Source organism: Pelmatolapia mariae, linkage group LG4, assembly GCF_036321145.2.
Source record: "Pelmatolapia mariae isolate MD_Pm_ZW linkage group LG4, Pm_UMD_F_2, whole genome shotgun sequence".
Taxonomy (NCBI): Eukaryota; Metazoa; Chordata; class Actinopteri; order Cichliformes; family Cichlidae; genus Pelmatolapia; species Pelmatolapia mariae.
The window spans coordinates 11,581,135-11,592,713 of NC_086230.1; the positions used below are offsets into that span (position 1 = coordinate 11,581,135).

Consider the following 11,579-nt stretch of genomic DNA (forward strand, 5'->3'; position numbering starts at 1 on the left):
ACAGTGATGCCTGAGGCATGATGCAGCAAAGAACAGGTGCATGAGTCAATTGCAACCTGCGGAAATGTATAGGTCATACAGACCGTATTTCCAACAGTGAGAAGGACGGAGGGGTGATATTGGCCAGTTCAGTATCATTTGCTGAACAGAGAGAACAGCGTTGATGACGGTCAAAGGAAAATGATGATGGAGTGTCATTCCTATGACTTTAGCTGAGACAGTTCAACTCCCTCAACTCTCAAAGTTTTCCACCAGAGCATCTTACTAATCTTTGAAGTCAGACTCATACAAATGTGTTCCATGTTAAAAAATTAAGAAGATGGATTACCATGAAATTAAGCACACTTGTTGATAATTGGTGAATGCATTATGGTTAATTTGTTAGTGTTGCTGTTTCAGACAACCTCAGAATAGGATATTTTGAACCCTTAACTAGATTAAAATGAAAGGGCTGAAGATTTCAAGTATATTGTACAAAATAGAAACTTATTGTCTTAAATATAAACTGGTGTTTTTTTATGTAGTAATGACATGACTGCTAACCCTTAGAAGTGATTTGACTTAATATCTTAAGCTATGTTTACACGTACACAGGAGTTAAAAAAAAACCCCACAGAGTTCATTTTGAAAAATAGTCTATATGAAAAGGCAAAAAAACTCGATGTCAAACTGTGTCAAGAGAATGCCAAAGGAACATGTGGTGATATAAGCTGAAATGTGAATGTTGGACCATAAACAATAACAGAGTGCACAGTATTATTCTGAGACAAACTCTGAATTATCTTTGCATTTGCATTTTACAAGACTCGTGTACATTTGGACGTAGCCTTACTTTGGCTAATTCAACTTAGCTGTTTTTTTCATTTTCAAAACTCAACATAATTTTAAACTTGACTAAAGCTTTTCAGTCAAGTTTTTTTAAGCTGCAGTGGAATGAACACCAGTGGTTGCCCTATACCAATCTGACAGTCTAACTCTTAAATAGCTTCTAAATTATTATCATTTAATATTTTTCACAGACATTTCATTATCTGGATTAATCAGACAACCCTAACAACACTGGATAAAAACTAAAAGTAATATGAATTAAATTTTCACTTTATTATCACCTGTCACCTGCTGACAAGTTTTTACCCTTGAAAATCATCTCTTCTCCTCCTGTTTTCCACCCTTTTTCTTTCTCCATCTTTGAGAGTGACAGATTCATTTTTACATTTTTAAGCTGTTGTTAAGCTGTTTGAAACACTGCATTTATATCGAAATGACCTCCTACTTTAAAAAGTGGCTCTGCTTATGCTCATCTCCCATCTGTGCGAGCTAGACGCTGAATAAAAAATCTCTTTGTTATTAACATCTGCTTGCACGACTGAATGACAGGTATTAGAGGATGTGTGTGGACTGTGCTCTGCCATGGGGTGACATTACGTTCTGATTTGCTGATTATCTCCGTGGCATCTGCATCTGAATCAAACTACGTATCAGATTTAATTGCTCGTTAACTGAAGGTGTCAGGACAGGGATCACGTGCGTTCCAGTGTGGCTGGTATTGCTTTCACCTTGTGAATCGTTCTGTCTGTCTGCGTGTTTTTGTGTCCTCATAGGAAAATATCGTGATTGTGACGCCAATATATACAGGACCTGTTGCAAGGGCAGTGTTTTGAGTGTTTTGCAAGTGTACACTTGCTGGCTACATCATTAGGTACATCTTGCTAGCAACCGTTTGGACCATTTTTTTGTCCTTAGAGCTGCCCTAATTCTTGGTGGCATAGATTCAACAAAGTGCTGTAAAACATTCCTCAGAGATTTTGGTCCACATTTATATTCACAGCCAGTTTGGCTTTGTGAGAGTGTGTTTTATACTGCTGAAATCAGCCTTCAGAAGATGGGTGGACACCATCACCACTTACTTGAACCTGACCCTCCTATGCCAGTGTTGCAGCACAAATCAAGACTCATCAGACTAGGACATGATTTTCCAATCCTCTGTTGTCCAATTTTGCTAAGCCCATTCAAATTTCAGCCTCAGTTCCCTGTTCATAGCTGACAGAAATAGCACTCGCTGTGGTGTTTTGCTGCTGTAGACCACATCTGCTTCAAGTTCTTGAGATGTTGTGTGTTTAGCGATGTTCTTCTGTGTAGCTTGGTTATACCGAGAATTATCTGTCAGTCAATCACTTTTGCCTTTTTCAGCTCAAAACAGTCTCTCCTTTGATATCTCGCATCAATAAGGCATTTTCTCTCAGAGAACCAGCACTCACTAGATGTTTTCTCTATTTCAATCCACATAACTAAGTCTACTTCCTTAGACACAGTTATGTGGAACAATCCCAGTACATCAGCAGTATATCCGTCTGGCACCAACAACCATGCTCAATGTTCAAAGTCACTTAAATCACCTTTCTTCACCACTCTGATCCTCAGTTTGAACTCAAGCAGGTCATCTTGACCACATCTGTATGCTTAAATGCACTGAACTGCTGCCACGTGACTACTGATTAGATTATTTGTGCTAATGAGCAGCTGAACAGGTGTGCCTAATGAAATGACTGTTGAGCGTGTGTTAGAAATATGAGGGATCCCACACCTTCCCATTTTACACCCTGCTACACAGTCTTTGGCTTCTGATGTATTTGTAACTCCCACTGTAATGTAGCTTTATCTGAGGTACAAAAATGTAAGATTTAGGATGATATAAACTCCCAGAGATGTCATTGGTACTCTAGGCAAACATTTTTTGCAACTTTGTGGGACACAAAGTAAAACATATGCTTCCAGTTTATCATTTTTGATTTGTAGGGAATAAAATTGGTGAATAAATTAAATAAAATATATTTGATCTACTAAATGTCCTCAACTAGTTAGTCTCTGGAAGACCTGCTGACCTTTGGCTTTTTGCTGTGGATTCGCAGTTAGCCTTGTTGTGCGTGGTGCTGTGTGACAGCCTGCACCTGACACTCTGAAATGATTTAATGAGCTAATTTCAATGTAATGTATTATTCACCTGATTTCTAAGACACTTTTCTGGTGAACTGTGAATAGCGCAGAAAGTCGTACATTTGCCTATTCAGGCAAAGGTTCGTGTGGATGTGAGTGAACTAGCACTCATTGATCACACAGCCTACTTGAAATAATGTGTTGCCCACAAAACCCCATTATGGTTCGCCTGCCTGTAAAGTGAAATCAGAGCACTACTTCCTCTAATCCACACATAACTCGCTTCCCCTTAGCACCACTCCTCTCTAGCTCTCTGACATCCTCCTCCACTCTTACAGATTTGTGTTTACCTTCTAGTGTATACATCCCATACACGTGTCTTTACACTCAATAGCAGGAAAGAGGGCATCAGTCAAAGTCAGCGGGAAGGTGACAACTTCATAAGCAGCGATCAGGTTCAGTCACACACACGCAGTAAAAAGTCAAAGTGCAGTTTAGCGCAGGGTTCACCTTTCATAGCACGAGGCACAAGAAGAAGATTCTCCATCTGGAGTGGGCTGACAAACTGAATTCTCCAGTGATATTTCAAACACAGCAGAGGACTCATATGGCCTGTTAAACCCCTGCTGACTTGGCCTCTCGCTCTGTTTGTATCCCTACCACCTCAAAGGTATGACACAGATAAAATGGAAAACATTTGAAAGGCACATTTGTTTTTGTGTCCGTCTGTCATCGCTCGTCTCCATCATTCTGGTATTCTCCTTCCATCCTGATTTTTGTTTTAATTTCCGCAGCCCTGGCTCTACATCCTGATATGCCACAAACAAACCTTTACTTCCCGTTTCTCTCAACACCCTGCTACAGCAGGCTACCTTTCTCCTCTCATTCTCCTCTTTCCCTTTATCACTCCTCTTTTACTGTCACTAATTCATTCTGTCACTCATCACCTCCTTCTCACATGTCCTGATTTCCTGCTCCATTTCTAGAGTGTCACCAGTGTAATACGAGAATGTCTCAGTACTGTCTCTGCTCTCTGGCGACCTTGCTTTTAACCTTGTCCCCTCTCGGTTCTTCTCTTTTGATTCAGTCTCTCTCCCTGACTTTTTTTTTATCCTCCTCCAACAGCCGAGATGGCAATGAGCAGCATCCTCAACACCGATGACATCAAGAAAGCTCTAGATGCATTTGCAGGTGAGTACCAGCACAGCTGTGAAGGGAAAAAGTTAGTCCCAAAAAAGCTGGAACCAGAACTTTTGTTTGTTTTTTTCCCCTTATAAGGAGTAAGTGTTAATCTGTAGTAGACAAAACTCCATGACCTAAAACTGATGGATCTTCTGGCAATGACACGCGCTGTTGTTCAATATCTGTTACACTCAACTTATTCAAAATAATTTTCCACCTTTGGGCTTCATTAACCAGACCAACACGGAATAAGAAACGTTCCTCGACATTGAGAAAATAGTAGTTTCATCATGTTCTGACAGTTTGTGAATATTCACACTTACCTACGTCGGGAATTTGATGCCCTTTAAGTGTCCAACAAAAGCTTTGTCTCTTTTTTATCCAATCGTATCTAAATCACTCTGTTTTTTGGAATATCAAGTTTTAATAGGCGTCAAGAGGAGTTTAAATGAAATCGTCAAAGTCCTGATGTGGCTTCTGTGTTTTTCTGCGTCTCCAGTTGCTGACTCTTTTGACCATAAGAAGTTTTTTGAGATGGTGGGTCTGAAGTCCAAGTCTGCCGACGATGTGAAGAAGGTCTTCACAGTGCTGGACGCGGACAACAGCGGCTTCATAGAAGAGGAAGAACTCAAGTGAGACAAACTAACACATGCACTCAAACATACGTGTGTGTGCAAAGAAATCCCCAAAAGAGTAACAATTATCCACACAAAAGCATTCTGTGACACAAATCCAATCTTCTTTGCTTCCTCTGGTAGATTCGTCCTGAAGGGCTTTGCCAAAGATGGCAGGGACCTGACAGACAAAGAAACCAAAGCATTTTTAAAAGCAGCCGACAAGGATGGAGACGGCAAGATTGGAGTCGATGGTAAACAGCAACACAAATACATCTAATTATTCTGTTATTCTAAATAAAGGCCCACACACAAAGAACCCAAAAATCCAAACCAGTTGTTTTTTTTTTATTCCCATTTTCATTCATCTATGTATGTGTTTAGTGCTTCATGGATAAAATCATGAGGAAAAAAAACAAGAAAAAGCAATCAGGGCAGATTTTAAGCACAAGGCTATGAATGTTCATATTTAAGAAAAGTTTTTTTCAGTTTTTTGCCCTGAACTATGGGGTAAAGCACACTACTAAAATTTAGCCTTGCTCCTTGAAATTGGCCATAGCAGTGTGGTTGTGATCGCATCCATAAACAGAAGCTACTGTATATCACCTCTGCTGCAGCAAGCACGCTATATGGCCTTCTAAGACTATTATCCTGAATCTTGAACTCATCTGGACACTTTTATATCCACTACTAAAACTGACTTAAGAGATATCTATGTCCTAGAAGACCTAGTAAACTCCCACACACCCATACAAGATATCCACTTGGCCATGTGTTTCTTCTGCCATCAAACTGCATTTTTTTTTCATGGTGTAATTATATCTGTTCATTTTAAAAACCGGTGGGGGATGTAGCCATTGTAAGTGACACCTTAACCACAATAGTCAACTAAAGATAAAGGGCATGTGGTTCAAAAGGGTTGGAGGAACATCTTTGTCCTTAGAGCGGCAAGAATGTACAGTTCAACCCTGATACAGAATTGATAGATATGATTTTTGTCTTCTGAATATAGTAAACATACGATTATGCAAAAGCTGAGATCCACAGTAGATGCAGAATTCATACAAATGTCTGTCTACCGGTGGGTCCGCCTATAGGAATCATCAGCCCACTCACGGAAAACTCAGGTCCACACTTACACAGGTATCTTTTAAAATTAGGATTTTTCAAAAAAATCTCTGTCCACATGGAAAGGTTGGGGGAAAAAAGCATGCTAAAGCAACAGATGGTGATGAAACAATATTGCGGTGTGCAGCCTGATGTCAAAAAAGGCGATAAAGGTTCCCATCTTTGATGTTGCAAGATAAAAATCTCAGGTTGTGAAAACATTCACCCTGGAAGGTGTTTTCTCTATAGCTTGGTTTTCAGTTATCTAAATTGCAGTTTCTGTGTGGATGACAGTCCAAAACACATGAAAAAACTATGTGTATCAAAAAACCGTGTACGTGTGGACAGGGCCTTTGAAAAATGAAAAAAATCACAGTCACTTTTTTACTTTCTTACTTATTTTTGAAGTCTTGTTCTTTTCTAAAGGCCCGAGTTGTCCCTACAAAAAAACCCTGAATTCTGTCATTGTAATGTGTTTGATTGAATACAGAAAGTATTTAAGAAAAGTAACATTTTTTCTTTTGTAAGCTCAAGAAAATTCAACTGCCCACCCAGAGATAACAGTGTGACATGATTTTTAAAGGCATGCATGTGATAACTTGTTTGATGCAGATAAGTCTCAAAACCTTATTCTGATATTGACATGGTATCAACTTGGCATTGTGCATAAAATAAACCTGCCTGCACGTGCTCCTCAACAGTGTTTCGATGTTTTGCTGTTTTCGCACACTCCTAACAGGTTGTGGTTTTTTCCTTCTCTTTCAGAATTTGCTGCCCTTGTGAAAGAATAATTCTTCTGCTCCCACTGCAATGAAGGATCACGTCGCAACCAACACCACATCCTGGCAATCCCCCCACCTCCCCCTCCTCCTCCACCTCCGCCAGCACCTACACCTCTCCTTCCCACCAGGCTGAAGCCGATCCCCACGCCGATCACTCCTCTCCTCAACACCTCCCATCTGCAGTTTTCACGAAACACAATGCTGCACTGAAGTAGGCTGTGCTGTGCAACCTCCTCACGTCCCAAGTTTCCCCTTTAGCCGTATTCACCCTATTTATTTAATCCTTTTTATACAAACTGTTCTTGTTTCTGTTTATGTATAGATTAAAAAACATGCCTGCAGGAGTTAAACTTATATTGTAAAGCATAAAGTAGATATATAAAGATAACAGAGATTATAAAAGAAAGACCCTCATTTCCTTCTCTACTTCTGACTTTGCATCCTTTCCTAGCTTTCAATTTCCCTGAACCAGTTCTTCCTCTCTCTTCCCTTCTTTGTTTTTCTTTTTTTCTCTTCTTCTCTCTACTCATGTCTGGCTCAGTGCCCCTTACTGCATTCGCTCCCCTCTGTCCTCTCCCACATCATCAACCTATCTATCTAGCTATCTATCTAGCCATCCATCCATCCCTTTCTCCTCTGGTAATGAGCTGTTGTAAAACACACCAAAAGAAGAAAGAAGTCAAGCTGTGAAAGAATAAAATAAAGTGGAAAAAAGAAAAGCCTTGAGAAGGCTGACTCACTAAGTCTCTTCTGTTAATTCCTTCCTTTGATGTGACTCTTATCTGATTTTACACTTTCAATCTTGTTGTCCTTCTTTCTTTCTCCCTTCCTCTATTCTGTCACTTTTTCCTTTATCAAGCAGATCAACTGAAAAAAACAACAACCCCTAATGTTGTATGAGAAGGTGTACTTTCAAAAACAAAACTGCTGTGTCTAAGGGGGTTAAAATGATCACACAGTATCATCAAAATATTTCTTAATATATAATCTGTGGCATAAACAAAACCTCGGCGCAATTATGGATTACTGAGGAATCTCCTGCAAGGCCACATTATGGGTGTAAATCCAGTGGAGGTTTAAAAGGCCATATCTCCCATTTGCCAAAGAGCCTTTACTCAAAAGTGCAATACTAGTTTGAGAACCATGCTGTAGAGCCATTAGCACAATTGGATTCATGCCGAGGTTCAATTTGGGTTAAGTATCCCCAGCGGAGGACCCAAACAGGCAACACAGGAATCTTTATCTTCTTTAGTAGAACATTTTACTGCCTGAGCAAATAAACACAGATCTGAAGCTCGAAGGATATCACTTTATTTAGCGGGCATGAGACTATTGAGCTCAGTGCTGCTGAGACAACCTCAATGCTTGTTCCAACAGACAGTTACGATTAGTGTGAGGAAGACAAAACCCGAGGAATTATAGAAAGAAGTATGTGGGAATGGCATCCTCTATCACAGGATGAAGTTACCATGATAACTTTGTTTCCTGAGATCTTTTGATGAGTTCTCAAACTCTAAATTGCCTAACAATCCTTCACCATACTGTGGTACCTAGGATTCCTAAGAATAAACTACCACATGAATTCAATGAATTCAATTCAATTCAGTTTTATCTACAGTCAGGTCCATAAATATTGGGACATCGACACAATTCTAACATTTTTGGCTCTATACACCACCACAATGGATTCCAAATGAAACGAACAAGACATGCTTTAACTGCAGAGTGTCAGCTTTTATTTGAGGGTATTTACATCCAAATCAGGTGAACGGTGTAGGAATTACAACAGTTTGCAAATGTGCCTCCCACTTCTTGAGGGACCAAAAGTAATGGGACAATTGGCTTCTCAGCTGTTCCATGGCCAGGTGTGTGTTATTCCCTCATTACCCCAATTACAATGAACAAATAAAAGCATATTTGACAATCATTGTATGTTTGTCAAATAAAGGCACCTGAAAAAAAAAGCTGATAAAATAAGCATTATTAAGGTGTGTGAAGCCAGTGATCTTCTTATACGTATGTAAAAGGAGACCTCAGTTTAAGTATGGGCCCCAGGGATAATAAAGTCTGAATACATATCATTTAGATTGCTTCTACATTATGAACCAATTACAAAAATTGGTTCATAATTATCTATAAACAACACACACTAGCACAGAATCACAGAAAATGATTTGACATTTAATTGAATGTAATTTGACATTTAAAAAATCTGAATGTTTTTCATAGTTAAGAGTACTGTACTATTTAGTGTGCCAGAAAGAAATTTAAATGTGTATTTTCACACATTATGTCAAAGATGCTAGGGTATTTTAAAATACTGCATTTGCAGCATGAAAAACATCATTGCTTTTCTGATCCATAATCCTCTGAGCCCGCTATACACACTGCATCAAGTTTAAGGTGCAATTTATAAAGTACAATACTGTGCAAAACTCTTGAGCTACACCTCATTTCTTTATATTTTTCTAGGAAAATATGACATAGGTGCAGGAATTTCTTGAAACATTTACAAACATGCATGGTAAAATATTAAATAAGGCAAAAAACAGAGTTTGTAAAATTCTGAAGAGCTTGAAAGACCACCTTTATTCTTTGACACAACTAGGGATGGGTACCGGTGTCGTTCTGACATAAATGATAGTAACCAGACCAAAAAGCAGCGCACATTTCGGTGCTTTATTTCGGTGCTTTTTTTTCCTGAGATGTCATACACTTTGGATTCTAGCCAATCATTTTACCTTTCCGAGGATAGTAGGCGGGCCCAGATACGTACGTTCTTGTAGAGCAGAGCTACAGATTAAAATGCCCAAGGTGAAGCGGTCAAAAGTCTGGCTGTACTTCACAGCAAAAGATGCAAACTCAGCAGCCTGCAACAAGTGCTTTAAGCTGATACTGTGATACTGTCAAAGGAGGTAACACCTCAAATCCGATGAAACACCTGGCGACGCATAGCGTTTTTTTAAAAGCCGAGAAATGCACCGTATTTGATAGCTTGCTGCAAGACCTCACACCGAGCACATCTACTGCGGGTGTGGTGCCTGTTATCGGACCCGGAGTTAGCAACATCCCCCAAGAACCCGAAGAGTAGAGTCCTGGCCCCTAGCCCTGCCAGTGTAGCAGAAATGATGACGGATGATGATGGCAGCAGCAGCCTTTCTTCTCTGCGTGAGTAGCTTAATGTTGTTCGTGTGTAATTTACGTTGAGTAGGCTAACCACGTTATTAAATTAATGCAGGTAAGGTGAACTAGCAAACACCGTTGTAGTTACATGCGGCTGTCTTCTTGTTTGATAGAGTGATACCATATATGCCCAATAGCTGCAAAAAAGGCTAACATTGTTATCTTTTTACAAAAAAAAAAACAGCTAAACATGAGAGGTTTTTGGACAAAGTTTGTGTTTTCCATTGTTTGAGCACTGGTTCCAACCAAAGGAGGTATGTTGTATCAACAGAAAAAGCTAACTTGGTTATCATTTTGCAGAAAAAAAAGAGACTACTAAAAATAAAAACATAAGAGGTTTTTGGACAAAGTTTGTGTTCTCCATTCTTTAAGCACAGGTTCAAGCACAGGTTCGAGCACCGTTTAAGCACCGGCACCGTTTCAAAAGTACCGGTTTGGCACTGGTATCGGATAAAACCTAAACGATACCCATCCCTAGACACAACCTGATCTCCCTCAGGCAGCTTTCTTGTCATTTTCTTTAAGCAGACGTCAGGAATATTTCCTCGGTGCTTCTGCTCTACAATCCATGATTAATAGTGTTCTGTTGTGTTTTCGTATCCATATATGCTTTCCTTCAGAAGGGCTGGACTGCTGTTCAAGACCACAAGTTCAAAGAAAGTCTGACTCAAGGTAACAAGACAGGTGGCTCAAGACCTTTGCACAGTATTGTGACTCTATTAATTTTATGGATTGTAAAGGCCTGGAGTGTGTACTGAATGCACAAAAAATCTGAAACACTAGATCTGGCTGCTCATATGTACCCGTGACAAAAAGTATGCCTCTGTGGATTTTGTAGGATGAGGGTTAATACTTTTAAAACCATTAAGGGTTCATTTGTGACCAGGCTGCAGTAGATGCTCATTTGCCCTAAAATGTGCAAAACGCTTTGATTATTCAGAATGACAGATGAAGGAAGTAGAAAGAAGTGGTGAATCGCACTGAGGTACTGATGCTAGGAGCAGAGGCCAGATATGAAGTCGGGACTGAAACACACTTGGTAAAGTAACAATGCGATGCTATTAAGGTAGTATTACATTATCCTTTAATACATTACATTATTCAGTACATTCCATCTCAGGCACATCATCCTATTTTTATAAAATATTACATTAGGTGCCTGCGGTTATATCATCATTTTCTAAAGTACATTTGAAGTACAATTAATATTTAGCAATGGACTTAATATCACATGTTGAACATGTGGAGGAAAATGGTGAAGGTGCAATATAAAAACATAAAAAAAAGATAATTAAAGCAGCTGCATGGCATCGAGCACCCTCCCTGAGTTATCCTACATAATGAAAGATACACTTTACATTAACATAGTTTTGGCTCTGTTCCTAACATCAGCTGTACATTATATACACATCACAGACAGCGATTAGTTATTTCCAAAAGGGACAAAGTTAAAAGCGTTCGCATGTCATCTCTTGGCAGAAAGACGTAAACATCACAGGAGAGGAATGATGATTTAAGACCCGTTGTGATCAACGCACCCACTGGTTTGTGTTACAGTGATTCGTTCTTACTATTTTACAAATCATTTAATGCAAGTTGTAAAAGATCTGACATAAATACACACCTCAAGTCCTTATTCAGACTTGTTTCTTCTTTGTCCCATTTTGTGTGACAAAGGGGGAAAAAAAGACTCAATTTTACCTCAGAATTGAACAGTATATACTGCCAAGGTCAAGAACGAACTGCTAAGCCTAATAAAAGCATTTATTTCAGGGTC

The 11,579-nt window shown here is 39.4% G+C and overlaps 1 protein-coding gene across 1 annotated transcript in view; it reads left to right on the plus strand.

The window, feature by feature from the left end:
• The window catches only part of pvalb6 (parvalbumin 6), a 52,576-nt gene extending 45,236 nt beyond the window's left edge, over positions 1-7,340 (plus strand). The window contains exons 2-5 of the mRNA XM_063470555.1: positions 4,060-4,125; positions 4,616-4,748; positions 4,875-4,984; positions 6,603-7,340. Of these exons, the coding sequence (XP_063326625.1) occupies positions 4,065-4,125; positions 4,616-4,748; positions 4,875-4,984; positions 6,603-6,628 (330 nt within the window). The 5' untranslated portion in view covers positions 4,060-4,064 and the 3' untranslated portion in view covers positions 6,629-7,340. The remainder of the gene's footprint in view (positions 1-4,059; positions 4,126-4,615; positions 4,749-4,874; positions 4,985-6,602) is intronic.
• Positions 7,341-11,579: the final 4,239 nt, after the last annotated feature.